Source organism: Larus michahellis, chromosome 9 (genome assembly GCF_964199755.1).
Source record: "Larus michahellis chromosome 9, bLarMic1.1, whole genome shotgun sequence".
NCBI classification, from domain to species: Eukaryota; Metazoa; Chordata; class Aves; order Charadriiformes; family Laridae; genus Larus; species Larus michahellis.
In genome coordinates, this window is record NC_133904.1 from 20,475,470 (window position 1) to 20,494,336 (window position 18,867).

General features: G+C 39.2%; 1 protein-coding gene across 3 annotated transcripts in view; it reads left to right on the forward strand.

The window, feature by feature from the left end:
* TMEM266 (transmembrane protein 266) overlaps window positions 1–18,867 on the forward strand; it is an 89,688-nt gene that overhangs the window by 17,724 nt on the left and 53,097 nt on the right. Inside the window, exons 2-5 of one of the 3 annotated variants that reach the window (XM_074599770.1) lie at window positions 7,862–8,065; window positions 9,200–9,300; window positions 10,369–10,474; window positions 12,683–12,871. In XM_074599770.1, the coding sequence (XP_074455871.1) occupies window positions 10,461–10,474; window positions 12,683–12,871 (203 nt within the window). In that variant the 5' untranslated portion in view covers window positions 7,862–8,065; window positions 9,200–9,300; window positions 10,369–10,460. Of the gene's footprint in view, window positions 1–7,861; window positions 8,403–9,199; window positions 9,301–10,368; window positions 10,475–12,682; window positions 12,872–18,867 lie in introns of all 3 variants that reach the window. The other 2 variants (XM_074599771.1, XM_074599772.1) reach the window with 2 other exon arrangements.

The window sequence follows — 18,867 nt, forward strand, 5'->3', positions numbered from 1 at the left end:
TACTTTTTGCTGCAGGAGAAAGAGTGAGCGCTTCCCATCCTGTTTCCAGGTCTAGTGGAAAGAATTCTTCTTACCTGTGCAGTTCGCAGCAGCCAGTCTAGACACACTCCGAACATACACTGGCCATGTGTGTCTCCTCTGTGAGACACAGAGGAAGCCCAGACCTCAATTAGAAGTGAGGGAGGAAGATACAGGGTTGACTACTAAATGTGGTAATTACTGGCCAGTTGACAAGGCTGCATTGGGCGGGCTGCTTCCTCCAGATTGCATGTGTGACTGTCGGGGCTGGGCCTACTTACAGCTTGGACTGAGTCCCTTGCCATCGGTATTTCATGGCAGAAACCTGGCCTATAGTGTGGAGTAAGTGCATTTCATCACCTGCTGAGGGAGCCACGGTTATACAGTTAAATGCACTAGCTGCATATTAAAATAATGACTATCAGTATGCTGCATGCTATGATAAGGCAGTTAAATCTTGCATTTTAGGCTCCCAGTGATGAAAAAAAGATTTTCTCAGCCACGAACAGTACAACTGTTGTGTCTGCATGCACTGTGTGAAATAACTTTCCTCTGAAGTACCAGACAGAATGTGAATTCAAGAATTTTATTAGCTGTCTGATCTTCCAGAGTGAGGTTTAACCTGTATGCATCACCAGGATGAAATACTGCAGCTATTTGTAAATTTGCAATCAAACAGCTGGGATATTTGTTTCCAAAAGCTAAACTACAAAGCATAGTGCTGTTTGGGATAAGAGCAATGTATTTTACATCAATGGGCTAATTATTATATACTTGCTTTTAAGATACGCAGTCAAGTCATAAATTCATAAAACTATTGCATTTTATCTGGAAGGTTGCCCATAATACTTATCAGGAATGACAGATATTTCTTAAAAATATATTTGTAGTGTAGTTGGTTCTCATAATGAAATCTTTGCCTCCAGATGCTGTTTTTGACTTGTCTAATAGCTTGGCTGGATTTAGTACCAGTCTGCTTGGGTTGGTTTTTTTTTTTGATTCTGTACTGCTAAATATGAGACACACAGAATTGGTCTAAAGAACTTTCTTCTCAGTCTCCTCCTTATATAGGAATATAATATTTATGGGTCTCAATGAGCCATAATAAGACACACTGAAATCCTCATCTCTAAGAGAATAAATGCTAAGAATTTCTCATGAGGCTTTTTCTGTACTTTCCCTCATTCTTACTGTAGTGTTGTGAATATTTTGTATTTTTTTTGACATTAGCTTCTCTAGAATACTTTTAAAATTTTCTAAAACTCTTTCAATCCAGAATCTATTAGACCTAGGATTCTAAAGAAAATAAAAATTAGTAGCTTGAGGAAGTGTCTTAAGGCAGAAGTCTAATGGTTGCAACTCAATGTTCAAGTTACATTAATCCAAGGGTATGGGCATATACTTAAGCTTGTAGTTATTAGAAGGCTAACCTCCAAGTAAGATGAGTAACAGATATTGTGGATGGAAAGTAAAATGTAGTGAGTTTAAACCATTTTCATGGCAGACATGGGGTGACCCCAGTACTTTCTTATGATTCAGACAGTGTCCCCTAAGACAGATTGACAGCGTCACCCCCATGAATTGAGACCTATATCATACTGAGGGATGTCTCAAAGCAGGTGGACTCAAGTATTTGTGTTACTCTGTTACTAGTGTTAAGAGCCTAAGTGAAATTCTAGCTCTGTTAAAATAAATTTTGCTGTTGGATTCAAATAGACTTGTATTTTTACCTCAAAAACCATTAGCAGACTGCAAGAATTAAGTGCCTAATCAGAGAAGACCTGCCAGGTATCTATATAGAACTAAACCCGTTCATTCTAGCAAGTTGAAAAGTGTATGTATTTTTTTCCTTTACTATTCCAAAGAGTGGCTGGATGTATCTTGCTTGGCTACAAAAGAAAAGGCATGGCTGCAGGTCTACAGTTAGTGACTTTTCACTGCAGTTCCACAGAGTAAGAAAAAGAGAACTAAAGCAAAATCCCAGAGTTGATTCTTGACAGACAGAAGCAAACAAAACTCCTTTGAAACTAAATTGGTGCTTGATTTGCTTCCAGTAGTAATAATTCTGCTTAATATGACTCAGCTAGGCTAGTGTCATCCCCAAATGTTTAAAATTCAGAAATGGAATTGTTGTTAGCCAAGCAAATATAAACCCAACTCTGTTTGCAAGGTTTCAAATGTAATATTTTAATATTTAATCCGAGGGAGATTGGAGTGATTTATTGCTTTTTCTTTTGAGAACCAGGATTTTGGGCACACAAAAAAATCTCCGTTGAGTTATGGGGGGAGTGCCTGTGTTATGAAATTGGTCCAAATGATCTTCTAACCATGTGCTGGCTGAGCCCAGAGTCATTTAGTTTCCTAGACCAGAAAAAACTAGTTGTTTTCAGTCCAGTGGAGCTGTTGATGCCAGGCTTGTTCCCCATCAGCATGTGCAGTGGCACTGAGCTTTCCAACTGTGAGCCCAGGAGCAGTATCAACACAGTATCCTGCTGGAGCTTTTTATCCAAGCCCATGGTCCCTACTGGTATCCTTGTGCTGGGCTGTAAGGAGAGATCATCTCACTAGGAGCCGCGTCTGGTCTAAGTGGTGGTGCTTTCTATGTGTAGGTATGACCTTGCTTTTTCTCAAATGGAAGTGCCATCTCCAGCAGTCAGAGCCGTGAGCGGAGCAGAAGCTGAGACATGCAGTAGTGTAAGCTGGCAGCCCTGTGCCTAATGCTCATGTGAAACACCAGCTAGGCTTTTGTGGTTTCCCTTCTCAGTAAGCAGGACCAAACTTCGAAGACTAGACAAATCTGTACAAGGACCTTTTAAATATGTGATTGCTCTCTCTTGTTTGTTCTCTGTACTCAAGAGCCCTGTAGTGTGGGCTTTTTCTTCCACGTTAACCACATGAGGAATGTATAGAGAAGAACTTGAGATCACCAGTTTATTACAGCTAAATGTGGACAGTTGATAAATTGGTGAGGTAAATGGCAAGCTTGGAGAGTTACTCCAGAGTAAGAGATCAAATGAATGCTGAATGAATGTGTGTTCTTTATTAAGGAGCTAAGAGTAAACTTTCTGTTTGGATAGCCTTGATAGTTACTCGGTTCTTTCGGATTTTTGAGATGCCGTATTGCTCCTGTTATTTGCCATAGAGTATTAAAATTTGGCAAGCAGAAGGCCCTCAGTCCAGGGAAGTACCTTTTTTTTTTTTTTTTTTTTTGCCACATGACATCTTCAGAATTAGTTACGTTGTGGATTGCTGCAGTACCTGCTGCACGTGTGCCTTTTCTGGAAAATGTTGGTAGTGTATCAAACAACTGAATTTCAACAGTTCCAGTATGCACTGTGTAGCATGAACTGGAAGGAGAGTGCAAAGGAGCTGTCAGGATAGCACTGGTTTGTGTAGAAAGCATGTTCATGCTGAGTGTTTGCATGTCACAGTACCCCGTTTGTAGACCTGCTACGTAGCCCCCAGTTTCTAGGTGAAGAGATAGTAGAGGGAAGGAGCATGAATGGAGCCTTTTCATAACCATCCCAAACAGAGCAGCTCCTCCTGTTTCTTTCTGTCTGGAAGTACCAAGTGCTGCACATCTGCAAGCTCCTTGGAAGAGGGTGGGTGTGACAGGGCTCTCCCTGGGGTTTGTATCCGTCTAATCCTCATCTAAAGGCTTTCTTCCAGCTAGTGTTATTTGTCCTGTAGACCAAACTGGCAGTATTGAAAAGTTCAAGATTTGACCTATGATCACAATGCATTTATGGAGAGACTATTATGATTGTGCACAATCCTTTTTCTCTTTTTTGGCCCATCTAAACTTTTCTCTAGAAAGTATGAGCTATACTTAATTAATAATGACACAGTCTTTAGTTACATGATTACATATTCTTTTTTTTTTTTCCCTGAACAGCATTCTGTTTAATTTCAGCATACAGGATGACCCCACAAGGGGATAGAATTATGGCTGCATAAGCAAGTTCAAATCTGCCGTTTCCTAATTTCTGAATGCCTGATTTTTTCCAATCTAAATACCTTTCCTGTGATGGAGGGTTTTTTCTTTTTTTTTTTAATGTGATGTATAAAAAAAATTTTACTGTTGATCCCTCAATAAAAAAAATGCAAAAACTGATGTCCCTTCTTCCTTGAAATAAAAAGCTCAGTCTCATGTACCTCTTTCCTCTTCTGGATACTGCATGGAAATGTTAAAGATATAAATGGAATCTGCAGTGTTAAAGTAACATGTATCAAATGTACTTGACTTAAGGAAGTTAATTTGCTGTTTGTTTTCTGTGTGGCATCTCTGCATTCATAATCTTTTGACAAATCTAATTCTTCTATTTTTTCAAAACAAAGGAGGTATTCTTTATCCACCTATACAGAGATGTATAAACAAATACTTCATCAAACTCTTGTCTCAAATACAAGAGGGATTAGGGAGGAACAGTTTAATCAAAAGAAATTTAAATTTTTTTTTATCCCAATGAACCTGTTCACCCATTTGGGGGGGGGGGGGGGGGAAGAAAAAAAAATGATTTTGTTCAGCTTGAAGGGAGCAAGGAGGTGCTGAGACCTCTCTTGCAGGAGATATTCAGGGTTTCCCCTTCAGAAATGCAGGTTTCTGGATTTCCGAAGGAAACAGTTTTGATATACATGACCAATAAAACTTTTTAAATGCAGATGTGTGGAGCTGGTTAAAATTCTCAGAGAGGCTAAAGCAAAAACAGTTGTCAGAATTGTTAGGTTGTGATCCCAGGGAACCTGGTTTCAGTTCTTGAAAAAAGGTGACTTGCACTAGTAGAAATGAGTGATCAAGTCATGTTCATGTTGATCCTCAGGGTGAAGTCAATGGCATTAGTCACAAAAGAAATTGGGCTAGTCTAGTTCAGAAGAGCTAAATTTAGCAACCCCTATATCACACTTCCCCTTTCTCTTTGAAAGCTTCTGGGGTAATGTCTGGTTAGGTGTTTCCTCTACTCCTCTTTTAAATTATTCCTTCTTTCCCTTGCTCCCTGTTTTTTCTGGATAGCTCCATGACCTCCTTAGGATTGCCCAGTAGGAACCTTAGTAGCCATTGTTTGCATCTGAGCTTTAGATGGTATAAGAATTTTAGTTTATAGACTGAAATAAGAACATAACTTTTTTCACAAAGGAAACAAAATTCCCTTTCCTGATGTGTACTAGGTTCAGAATAAAAAACTCCAGTGTGACACAGAAGGAGAAAAACCCCACACAGAAGCTCTTTTCATTTCTACCTCTTCCCCAATCTGTTATGCATTTTCAGGTTGGGTGTTTACTCCAGTTGAATATTGCCAGGCCTCAACATATCATCTTTGATTTGAGTGTTTCTGATCTTAAGTATTTCTCCTCTGTGCTGTTTGTTTCTATGGCTGTGCCCACAGTGCACAGCCCTACCCTCTCAGTTTTGCTGACATAGCTATTTTTGGAGCTGTACTGTGACCTATGTCAGGGAAGCCATCCTGCTTGTTTTTTAAAAAAAAAAATAGTACAGGAAAATAATTTTTTTTTTTTGTTGGGGTTGATCAAAATGCTGAATCAGTTTCCTGGCCCAGCTCACAGTAATGACACGTATGCAGGTGCATGGCTACAGCATTGGCACAGGAAGGAACAGAAGCTGGGCAAGAATATGTAAAACCTGCATTGCAGCAAACAGCAGCGTTTCCTCAAGTGTGGCCTGTTGCATTTACTTGGAATGCAAGATATGAGCCAGTCTGTGTGTCTAAGCTGCTGTTGGGGGACTGTGTGGAAGAATCCTCAGTGAGAAGAATGTGCCAGAATTTGGCTTTGTGGCCACTTCTAAGTACATAAGCTCAGATTTTTCAGTTAGTGTCTATTTTGTACAGGAGCATACAGCTTCATGATAATGCTCCTCAGGCTGTGAGCAAATGCAACAAACAGCTCCAAACCATATGGTCGAGACTTCAGCTCAGCTAAACAGGGTACAAGTTAGTAGAGACTTTGGTGCAAAGGGCAGAAATTTAACCATCTTCCTACTCCCCACCCCCAATTGGGCCCACTACATAGCGGCATGCGTTTTGTAAGACTGTGCCTAAACCGATGTGAAAAGTCATGGTTTTCTTGCACAAGTGGAATACAGGTTATTATTATTTTTTTGTAAGGTTGCTCTTGGGGTTTTGATTTTGATGTGGTTTTGTTTGTGGGTTTTTTTTTTCCTTTTAGCTTAGACTAAGTACATGCACATGCTGCACTTTAACATACGTTTTCTAAGCTCTGTTCTATGCTTCGTGTTGTTCAGGCTGGACTTTATCTCCTTATTAGCAAGCTATAGCCAAGGTGTGGTGACTGACAATAGCAGGTTAATCTAAACGTTAACAAATTAACTCAGGCAGGATCTGTGCTGGGCAAGGGCAGCAGCATGAACCTTTGCTCAATTGTCACGCATGACTCCACTTCTCAGCCTGCGTGGTTTGGAGCGTAACCCATGAACTGTGAAGCAGTTGCTTGCCAGTGACCCCACAGAGGGGTGAAAGAAACCATAATCAAGCAAAAGGTACCTTGCAAAAGCTTTGAGGAACAGTGGCTTGTGTAATACCTGTGCAAAGAACATAGGAATGCTGAAGGGCTTGGAAGGCAAGTACAGCACTTTTTAAGCACTTTGAAGATCTTGCCTCAGAAAGAGCTCAGTGAACTGGGTGCAACTTCTTTCACCTACTGCAGAGGTGGGAAGAGCTGAGTCAGCTTTGCTGAGATCGGAACTATGTTTCCACGCATGGGCTACTGGTCTACAAACTTGACTTGTATGGACAACCAGATGCAGGAATAGGCTTCCTGTCAGCTTGCACTGTCCACTTGGTACATACAAGACAGTATGTCAGTCACTTAGTCCAGTGAATGTTTCTGCTTTTTATACCACTTCAAAGCTTGCACTAGAAACTTTTGGGGACAATTCTTTCCTTTCTGTGATATCTCCTTTTGAAACTAATTCTGTTTAACTTGGGAAACTGTGCTCCTTCTAGAGCCATCTCGCCTTGAAAACACTTATGCCACAGAACAAACAGAATTGCTGAATTCTCACAAAATGGGCATTGCTCATATTCATATGGTAACTCAGCATGCACCATGTTCTGTCTGGTCGTGGTTCCAAGAAGTGAAAAAAGCAAAACAAAAAAACCCTGGAACTGTTAACTAATTCACTCAGAGGAGACCATGAGAGACAAGGCACTTTTGTCTACCGAACACTGAGTGGGATAGGTGTGGAAAGGACTGTATGGGAAAAATTTCCACTCTTGGGTGGTGGATGGGATACCCAAAGGTTGCCCTCTGCCTCCTGCCCGTCTCTGTTGGTGGGGAGGAGAGCCACATCATTGCTCTTTGCCTGCACTATATCCTATAGCAATGCAAGCGAGAGATAAGTGCAGAAGAATTAAATCTCCCTGCTGTTCCTTGTTGCCTTTAAACACCACTCAGTTGCACAGAAATTTCCTGTGGAGGTTGAAAGTATTTTATGCTATATAAAAGGTGGGAGTTTTTAAGGAAGTTTTGAATGTAACAGATAAGATGGAATGGATGGACAGAATAAGTTTCTGTAAAACATCAGTATATGTTAAGACATTTCTGTTGCTTGCACAAAACCTAGGAAGAAGCATGAATCATAGTAATTCCTTTAGGATATAGATATAGACAACCTATTACGTCCATTTTGAAGGTTTTCCTTGTGCTGCCATCTTATTGTACATATTAACTACTTGTCTTTTTAATTCATTAAATCAGCTAATACATTAGTCATCTGCACCAGAAATTACTCACTTTTTGCCACTTTTTCTCTCAGGAAGGCTCCAGTGAGTCCTTTGGAGACTTGACTCCCTCTATCTCCTTTCAGGTCTCTTTCCACTTCACTCCTCTCACCTTTGTGAGCACCTTATGTCATGGTAACGATCCCTTCAGCTACTTCGAGTTGGACTCTGCTCCCTGTGGAGCCATCAGAGCTATCAGAAGAGCTTGCTGCCCGGCCAAGAGTTGCTCCTTCGGTCCTGGTGGTGAGCAAACTATCTGTAGAGCTGCCAACTCCAGTAAGAGGAAGCAGGTCTGGCTTATAGATGTTGACATTGGTCAGATCTGGTTGAGTTGTAAAACAAAATTCTGTGTGAATGCGAACATATTTCCAGCTTTAAAAAGAAAAAAGAGACTGAGTCTGTATTCTGGAGGGGCAAATATTTCATGTTCGTGTTCTATGTGAAAGAACTGCAGTGTTGCTGGCCCCACTGTTATGACCTAAGTTCCCTCAAAATCTTGAGATTAATCTAAAAACTAAGAATTTTTTTTAAATCTAGCTGCACGGTTTTTGTCATTCTTTTGTTTTCTAAACCCCCTTTGGGAGAGAAGTTGTGAGCATTAGCACTGTGCTGTTTCACAAATAAATGGTGAGTTTTTTACTATGTTAAGATATTCCCATGTCTACACCTGTCTGCCTGTCCTCTGAGGCCAGTTTCCATCAGTTTTATTCCCATTTCCAAAATCAGCTGTATCTCCATTTATCTTTTATTCTCCAGGCTTGCAAAAAAGGATAGCAGGATTCCTCGGTCTCACAAGACCAGATGCAAAGTACCTCATGCCTTTACTATTTTCTCAGTCTGAGTGCTTAGAATGATTGGTTTGGGTAGAATTTTTCATTAATTTTTTTTTTTAAATGTTGTAAAATGTCAACCCAAAATGAGATATTAGGGAGCTAACATTGCAAAACAAAGCTGATAGTTATATTTTAGTTTTGTTGTGCTGGTAGGTGTAACAATTGCAATCATAAAGCTGTCATAGGTACAAATTCAACAAATCCCTTCAGCGTGTGATTTAAATATACATAATTTTAGGCAAATATTTTAGTATTTTTCTACCTTAGGGATATAATAAATAAGGTAATTCAAGGAGTAGGAAGGCCGGGGAAGAGACTCCCATTGATACTGAATGGATACTGAATCAAGTCTCTGATGTATCAGGGATGGTTTATCTGAAAAAAGCTGGCTTCTTACTCTGACTTTAGAATTATTGCAAAGTTATAGATAAATGGAGTGTGTGTGTTTTTGTAAAACATGTATTTTTCTGTTTTAAAGTCACTCATGTTTGTTTTCTTCATATGAATAATTAAATTGCTTTTGGCTGACTTATGACTGACTTGGCTGAAGAATGTGCTCACAGTGTAGACCCTTTCTTTTTGCATACCCAGGCACATTATCCGGCAAATCTCAGAATGCATTGACTACGTTTTACGTTGTTATAAGGTTACAAAACATAAAATAAAGCCTTGGAAATGGCTCTACAAAAGATGTAAGTTCAATTTTATTATTTGGTATCAAGTGGTTGATAAGAGTCATGCTGTTCCTGCATTTATATGTCTCCACTCTAAATATTCGACTGTTACTAACAGTTCAGCCTGTAAGTGACTCCAGTATAAAGTTCAGAATAAGAAGCGTTTTTCATTATCATGAAATTTTCTTGGTGTTATTTTAAGTAAATATTTTAATTTGCCAATGACTATTTCTGTTTAGTTAAAATAAGAGTATGTTTTTATGTTACTTTTAAAAATCATTTAGTTTATAATCTTGACAGTAGCTTTACAAAGTCTCTCATTATATCTTTTTCTAAGAATTTTTGTTTCTTATATGGTATTCTCCAGTTTATATTTTTCCAGCTACCAAAACTTGTCTATCAGTAGGTTTCATCCTCACAAGCTTGTCCTCTTCCATTCTGGTTGCCATGCATCGGTCCAGGTACAACACAAATGGAGATTTTGCCACAAGCAAGTGTGGCACCTTTTCCAAATGTGCTAGTGGGTTTGGTTGATCAAAATATCATCTTGATAGCAGCCCATCTGGAATGTTTGACAACATGAATTAATTCTTGGAAGAGACTTTCTAAAGTAGCAAAGGGAGTCAGAAACACAGTTCAAATTGGAAAATCGAGAATGAAACCCCAAATTTTGTTTACAAAGCTAATGCTCATCTCTATAAAGTATACTGAATTGTAAAAAAAAAAAAAATTAATAAAAAAATTGGTTGGTTTCCAGTAGAATTTGCACTCCTGAAGCCATGACCTTTCTTTGAAGATCCCTCCTCTGATCTTGGTTATTTTTCTCAACAATCTAGTGGTTTAAAGCAAGACCTGTGTTCTTATGGAAATATATGTGTGAGGAGGTGTCCACGTGTATAAGTAAATGCACTGTAACTTTACAGCTTCCATAATATGGAGGAATTAACCTGGAATAAAACCACTTCAAAAAGGAATCATGGCGTAAATAAAATTGTTAGACAAACGCGCAACATGACATCAAACATCAGTGCAGCCGTTTGGAGTTCTTTTGACAGTGTTTTAGTAACTTTGTTTTGCCTCTCACAGAGACCTAATCTTGGAAGGCTAGAACTTCTGTGCAGAGCAGCTGGAATTAGGTAAATACTGGAACCACTGCTGATTTGGTTGCATCCTCCAACATGACCAATCCTCAGTAAGTACCACGTGAGGATAGTTACAACTTATTTGAAATAAAAGGGTATGGTTTGCTACCTGTAGGAGAATTATGTGTGACATCAAGAGGGTTCTATCACTATTACTGGAAGGAAAAGTTGGTATTTTGAGAAGGTGTAGGAGGATTTGGTGAGTTTTCTAAAGAGTGTGAATTAGAAAAAGCATGAATGCTGTAAGCATTCTGAGATGTTACTAACAGCCAGTGGCTGAAAATTAGTGTGTCATATTATTTTCAGATCCGTTTGCCTTTTTTCTTTCCTGCCACCAAACCTGGCCCAAAGCTGTTTGGCAACATTAGCCTGTTGATTTGTTTGTTTTTCTTTTCAGTCAAATCAGACAATGTCTGTCATTTAGTCTGTCTAAGAATATAGAAGGTATTCTCCCTGTTGAGGGGAGAGGGAACCAACACATTTGCTTTATCCTTTACAATACTGGAAATTGGATCATTGTATGCTCTTTCATGCAGAACTTGAACCAGCTTTGACTTGTAAAGGTGAATGTCCACAGGATGGTGCTGAAGGTGAAAATCAAAGAAAGAAAATTCTTGCTAAAATTAGCTCCTCCCTCTGGGCTTCTAATTTCAAATTGTTTACAGAGCAGCAGAGTTCTATTGGAAATGAAAGAATCTCATTACTTTCTATTATTAATTAGACAATAAAATAAAATAAGCCTTTAGGTTGTTTAAATAGTACTTCCTTTTACCTGTACTTTCTGCCATAGTATGACACAGTTGCAGCCTTTCCCTGCTAAATACTTGAGATATAACAGCATTTTCCTATTTTAAAAATTACTTTCTTGTGTAATGCTGGCAGCTGTTAGCTTCTTTTAATTTAACAATAATGTTTTCCATCTGAAAGGGTTAGTCTAATGGTGAGGCTCTGACCAATGGCATCTTTGTCTCTTTCACATAGAATTTTAGTTCCTTCAGCCACATCCTTAGACTTACAAGTTAAGAACTCTTCTAAATTATTCATTTTTTTTGCTGGAAAAAAACCTGAACTGTTACTCAGGTTGCTTGAATAGCTGGAAGATTATAATAAGCTTCTTTAAAATAAAATCACCAATGCAACTTTTGCAGTCAAATAACAGAGGGAAGTTGGGTGCTAAACACTTTTTAACTATATCCCTAAAGAAAAAGAGTACCTATACACCTGCTGTTGAAAACCTCTGACAAGTAGCCTGAGATTTCTTCAAAAGTTAACAAGCTACCCTGGATGAGAGCTGGAGAAGTTTGTGCTTGCACCTACTCAGAATGAAATGGAGCAAGCAGCTTTCACTGGGTGCTGCAAAGGATCAGTCCCTGCTGGGGCTTGACATGCAAGCTCTCTCCTACGATGAACTCACTCTTTGCATGCGCTAGATAATACGTTAACTGGTGAAGTTTGAGTTTCTCGATAAGTAGTATCTTGTTACAAATGTGGAAGACACATACATAGTGAGACTCTGGTTTTACCTGCATGGAGTTCCCATTAACGTCAGCAGGGTAGTAAGTTCAGATTTAGTACGTAAGGATAGCTAAGATAATCTTTATAGAGGAGTCCATAATTCTTCTGAAGCGTTGTTCTCCTTTCGGAATGATTTTGAAATAACTTGTAACAGAATGATACTTTCTAGTTGAATGAAACAAAGTCGCCATCCATCAAAACTATTTGAATATTGACCCACAGTGGAAGAGGGGGTCAAACTGCATCCATTAATTAACAGTCGATTTGTATATAATGGTTAATAAGCTTAGCTATTCATTGTTCACTGATCTGACTTACAAAGCAGTGAGTTTTTAGTTGGCATAGTTACACGCCTTCTTTCTGTTTTGCACAAATATTTTGCTTTTGGGTTCATGCATTGTTTCCATATTTGTTAGTTTGTTTATAACACATCCATTTATATTTAGTGCTTTTGAAGCAGATTCAGCAAAGTGAAATGCTGTTCTCCTTTGTCTGTGAGGTTTCTGGTGATTGCAGTGGGATCTACAAAAGACAAGTTTGGAGAGGTTTGATCTGTCCCCTCAATGAGGATGCCTCCCTCAATGACCTTGCAATGGCCTTTTAAGTTGCTGGCTTTTTAGGATTATGTGAAGTTCTTGTCTCTAACTTATTTTTACTTGCTTGCTTCTTTATTTATTTATATTTGTTTATATGTATGTGTGCATAGAGAGAGGGTTTTTTTATTTTGCTTATTACATTTTCAGGCCTACAGTAGAAGGCGGTGTTTCAGAAGTTGAGATAATTTCACAGCAAGTGGAAGAAGAGACCAAAAGCATTGCTCCTGTACAGCTTGTTAATTTTGCTTATCGAGATCTACCTTTAGCTGCACTTGATCTGTCTGTGGCTGGGTCCCAGCTTTTGTCAAATTTGGATGAGGAGTACCAAAGAGAAGGGTAAGTACAAAGGACAGAATTGTGTTTTATAGTTTCAGGTTATAGGAATTTCGTGGCCTGTAAAAAAGAAAACCTTGAGGTGGATAAGTGCAGCCAGTTGTCCTCAAACTTTTTAAAATCATTGTCACAGTATGGAAATGACTTTTTCTAATATAACTGACCTGTGCTGGTTTGGGGCTCTTTATAATTTTAAGTGAGTCGTAGCTGCTATTTGACCACAGTCTGGAAGCCTTCTGTCAGGGAAAACTAGACCAAGCATCTAGCCCATCAGACTAGTGGAATGGCCTTGTGAAAGCTCCTTGTGAAAGGTGTTTCAGGGGAGTTTCAGGATGATAGAGAGTTGGCTATTGTGATTCTGCTACGTAGTTGTACATCTCCTGACTGAGAGAGAAATACAGTACTGCTGATTTCTGGACAGATTGTGTACTTGTCACAGAATAATTTGAACTGCGTAGTTTGCTTATGTGAGAACATTATCTTTGATAATGCATATACATATTACATATACAACTGTTCCAGTTTTAATGGAATAAAAGATATTAATAGGTTTGTAACATTTGCCCAAACCTAACCCAGTGTCAGGTTATGTAGAGCTGTTGTCCTACAGAACATTAGAAGTCATCCTTATGCCTGGTTCAGGCTTAGAGTGGCTGTAGGTGGACTGCTATACTAAATTTTTTATGAAAGATTTGGGTCAACTGGAAAGAATCAAGAGGAAGGCAGTGAGAATGATTAGAGGCTCAGAAAACCTGCCGTGGAATACTGATTGAAATTACTGTTTCTGTTTCACATGAAGAAGAGATTTTTCAGGGGAGCTTGTAAGAGAACAGTCTTATTGGTCTCCATGATGTTTAGGACAAGATATAAAAAGCTTGAATTGCAGCTAGAGGAGAATAATGAGTGTAGTGAACTGCTGGGATAGACTGCTGTTATGGGGAGGTGGGGAATAGAGTTGCAATTGCTAGACGTCTTTAAGAAGATGCATTTGTCATGAATGATAACACTATAGTTTAACATCCCTTGGGACAGAGATTAGACGAGCGCTTGTGCCCAGCCCCTCTGATTCTGTGATTACTGTCCACTGTGTGTTGCACTGAACATATATATACTCCACTCTCAATAAGATCCATCTAAAAGCACTTCACAGTAAGTCATATCAAGCTCTCATTGAACAATTGAAGGCTTTATATAAACCTTCATTTATTAACGGCTGAATGTGTTTTAACCTGTGCTCAGTAGTCAGCAGAGAGACCTGCTTGATCTCTGCTCAGCAGGTATTCTGTATGGTAGTCAGGAAGCAGCATGTGAGGAAGGCTCTTGCCTTTAATTTCTTTCCAAATTGGACTTTGTGAGACATCTCCAGAAAGTTGTTACTCCAAACGGGGGGAAATACATTTCAAGTAGGTTATATAAGTGTGGTACAACTGTAACATAAAATACCCTGCATAGCAAAAGAGGCACTTGAAAATTAATTTGAGTATGCAGGTGTAACCCTCAGGCTATTTTGGTGCTGAGTAAATACCAGTTTAGTTCAAATATGCATTTTTATAGATTTTTATGATCTGAAACTCAATTCTTCACTGTGCCAAAGTGCACAGATCTCTTATTGTAACCATTTGAGCAGCTTTGCAGTCTTAAGCATGGAAATAGACTTGTCATTCTTTTCCTCAGCAGAGATCTCTTCCTTCACACAGACTACTTTTGTGGCTTTATCAGGCCAAACGGAAATAAGCAGCTGCCATCCAGACCTCACAACTGTAGAGTGGATTCTCTGAAGAAAATTCAGAGCTTTAGTTTGTATGTCTCAATGCATTTTGTCTGAGTTTGTTCAGCTGAGTCCCAGGACTGCATCTGCCTTGTGGGAATGGCAGCTTCTTCCTTTCAGAAGCGCTGATTGCAGCTGATACCCTGTGAAATTTAGGAGTAGAGCTGAGCTCAAGAAGCCCGGCAGCAAAAGTAAAATACTTTCCCTATTCCACCTCACGGCTTGTTTGGGAATATGTGTGGTTTTATGAATGTGGTGTAATTTCTTTCTCATGTCCTTGTTAGATGTGACTGGCTTCCAACTGAGTAAAAAGGAGGTAGGGTGGGTCAGATCAGATTGGCACAGGAACTGCGAGCTACATCTCCCTCATGTATGAAGGGAGTGATGTGGGAAGGGCAGCACAGGAGGTGGCAGAAAATGTCTAAGTCCCTGTAGTTTCTGCCAGCATCCGTATTCGTAACTGTGAAGCTGTGTTACCCCAATGCTTCCATACAGGTTGCAGGTGGAGATACCTCCCAGAAGATACTACCAATGCCAGAGAGTACTAAAAGGTGAGGTAGGACTCATCTTCTTCTCCGTGTCAGTCTGCCTTCGTCACAGACTCCAAGCATTACCTTCTGTATACTTTTCCCTGAGAATTTCAGAGAAGGTGCCAGCCTTTATGGCTCTGTTGTTGTAGATCTGTAGCTGATCTAGGCAAGTTGTATTCATTCTAACTGCAAAGCTCAGCAGCAGGAAGGTCTGGCACATCTCTGTGCTTGGAAAATGCTGGTTTGTTGTTACAGGTTGCATCTGTCCATGATCTTGTGGTTTTCAACATAATTGTCCACAATCTCTCGTTCATCATGTGGGTTGCTGCACTTTTTCACTAGTAAGACTCCATGTCCATGCACAGAGCAACATGGTTAGACATGGGTCTAGATATGAATGGGTCAGCAACAAAGGAGTCTTCTGATTTAATGGTTTGGTTGTTTGCACCCCAAGGCTTTCTCTAACTTTCCTTCTTTAAGGCCAGAAGGTGTTCATGGTCCAAGCACAAGTGCAAATTTAACCTGGTTGCTAACTAGGGGAGCTTTTTGTTTTGTCTGAGGGAATGCTTCTCTCAATAAACTTGATACTAATAAGCAGCCAGGAATAGATGGGTCATAGCTCAGCTCTCTGTGTGTGCCTGGAAACTCTCAGATGGCATCAGTCTAACTACCCCTCCCGTGAGAAAAGAAAAAAAAAAAAAAATGAAAAGCAAAAATGAAGGAAAATTATGGTCTGTCTTTAGTTAGACAGACCATATGTAAACTGACATTCCCATGGCTTTAAAGATACTGGAATAAAAATTTTATTTTTTGCAGTTTGATGAATCTTTGCTCTATCATATCAAATGCTCAGGGCAGTCAGTTCCCATCTGTCAGTGTTGTTGAAGGAATTTTGTAGACAGTTTGAGCTGTTTTTGTCAGAAATTTAGTTTACAATGCTGATCCCCATGCTAAGCAATAAAGAAAGGACTGCAGATTAGATGGCGCATTAAGCCTGTCCCTGAAGTGCACCTGTAAGCAGTGAAAGGGTAATCGGGCAAGAAGAATCTTTCCGCTCTCCCAGAAACCCTCAAACAAAACACAAAATATGTTGTCTTCTAATGTGGTCTGAGCAAAAATTCTTTTCCCTCTGTAGACTTCTCTAACAGGGAAAGTACAAAGATTTATATGATGGAAGTTGGTTAAGTTGGATGAAATCTGCATTGCAAATATTCTCATTCATTGTAAATCACGTGGGTGGGCTGGCATTGCCGCCTTTGCACTGAAGAGGAGTAAAGTGCCTGTGGCCTCCACTGAAAGATAGGAGAAATTCCTGCGTCTGGCATGCTTCCTAGCTGCAGTGAGGCTGATGCGCCTGGTGTTAGTAGAGCTGTGGGTCTCACTCTTCAGAAAAAAGAAATTTTCTGATAAGTGCCAACAATATGTAACTAAAACATTTTGAGTTTATATATAAAGGTGTATCTCTTCCATCTTGTGTAGCACTGTGAAGAAACAGTAGCTCGGTTCTCAGAACTAATATGAATGTGGTGTTCATTAGTTATTATTCCTGCTGTATTGCCCTGCAGTAAACTTGATAGAATCATCCTTAGATATCGCTGCTGTGGAATGTACTCCATGCTTAGACATTGCAGAAATGGTCAAGGCATAGGCTGGAGACATGTATATGGGAAATAAACTCATTCAAAAAATGTGCCTTGGATGCCAAGGACAACTTGTGGTGTACACTTCCAACATATTTGTAACAGATCAGGTGATACTTGTGTACGAAAAGCAGCAGGAAAGTTGCTGATTTTCTTCGTGTCTGTGAGTGTGTTGGAGAGGCTGTGTCTGCACTGAACTCAGTTTGCATGAGAAGAGTATGTAAATGTTTCTTTAAGGAGACTAATCACCCAGAAAGCTGAGGAGGTTTTTAAATGTTAACATCAGCTTTAAGTGCCACTCTTAATTTCTTTTTTTCCAATCAAGCATTCTATTTTCCAAAAATTACTTTCTCTCTTCTATTTTTGCATCAATGACCAATAAAAATGAAGGGGAATAGTTGGGAAATTGGCAGCATGCAGAAAGTGGTACATGTGTGCTACAGACAAGTGGGGATAGAGAAAAGTTGTCCTTCCTGTATTTTCCTGAAGTTCCAATTAGGAGGTATCACTCATAATAAATTGTAAAATAATTTACAGACAGTTGCACAACAAGCTGTATATTTTTTTTGTGAATATGCAGTTAGGCAGCGAGCCTGTCTGTCTATAAGGATCTGTGTTTAATGGGGGTGAGAAGCAAGGAGAGAGAGATACACCAACTTTAAATTATCTGTTGTATTTTTTTTAGATTGCAGCTCTTGAATTTTTATATTTTACAAAAATTTGAAACATGAAGCTGCTTTCAAATACCATGTTTTACATCAACAGCTGTAAAGGTTGGGAGTTCATACAGTTAATGTGACTCACTTGACATTAGCTGTAAATAGTCATGCCATTGTAATTTAATCATTTATGATCCTCTGTTCATAGCCTTAAATTTGTTTGGTTGCAGATAGAAAGTGCATTAAACAGTAGGAATATCTGGGGGAAAAAAGCCATTGGAAGGGATAGAGAGACATGAAAAGGAAGGAAAACCAAAACTGAACAGAGATGTTCAGAGATTCAAAAGTTAACACAGGAAAGAGTCATGAGCTTTTCATTTTAAATTGGTTGCAGGCCTTCACTGATGAGTGTATTCACCCATCCTGGGAGAAAAGGCTGGCTGTTCCTTCAGTCTGTCTTCTGTAATTGCATCAAGTGGATGCCGCTATTTCTGGTTTTCATATTCATCTTTCTTTTTTTATTTTGAGCTCTTTGAGGTATTTTACCTGTGTTTTCTACGAAGCTTAAAGGTGCTTTAACTAAAAGAACTTGAATGGACCACGTTCTCACATTTCTCTTGTTTTCTCCTTTTCTTGTCTTTATCTGGCAGCATAATTAAAAAACAGTCCCTTTTCTGAAAAGTTCTGTGCACCTCATGCAGATCCTGGAGCACATCATGTTGATACATGATGAATAATGAGGTCCAAGCTCAAGATAAAGTGCAAAGGTTTTGGAGGGCAGAACTATTTCATGTGGTGAGCAGGCTCCTTGTATTTACAAAAGTGACTTTAAATTTATTTTTAGCTGCCAGCCACAGTCTGAATCCAGAAAGATGGTGCAAAATCTTAACAGCAAAATACAGTGAATGAAACTGTAGTGCTCATTTGTTCTTTGTGCAGTACTATATCACTGCTACTCACTGTGCTCTGGTCCAAATCTAAGACCTGCACTGCAGCAGAAAATGAGCATTCAGCACAACAGAACCCGTGAGGCGACCAGCTCTTCACTAGAGAAGACATGAAATTTTGGGCTGGGTTACAGGGATGTTCAGTGATTTAGAAACTTCTTTTTCTCTACACGTGCTTTTAAGTGTTCATCTTTGTAAATGTTGTTTTCCAGAATAGCTCATTACTGTGTTTATCCCAGTACCTAAATTCTTTGGGTGTGTCCCTCTAATGTCTTTTATCAGTAACACCAATTGGTAGAGGGAGCGCTACTGTAAGCAAAAAAATAAAAAAATAGAATTAATTTTCTAGCTTAGTGATTTTCAGATGTTTTTGATGTGTAGATCTTTCTGTATTTTTCCAACAGAACTTGCTTTTCCCAGGTACTTTTTGTGGGTAGAAGTGTTGTAGTTGTAGC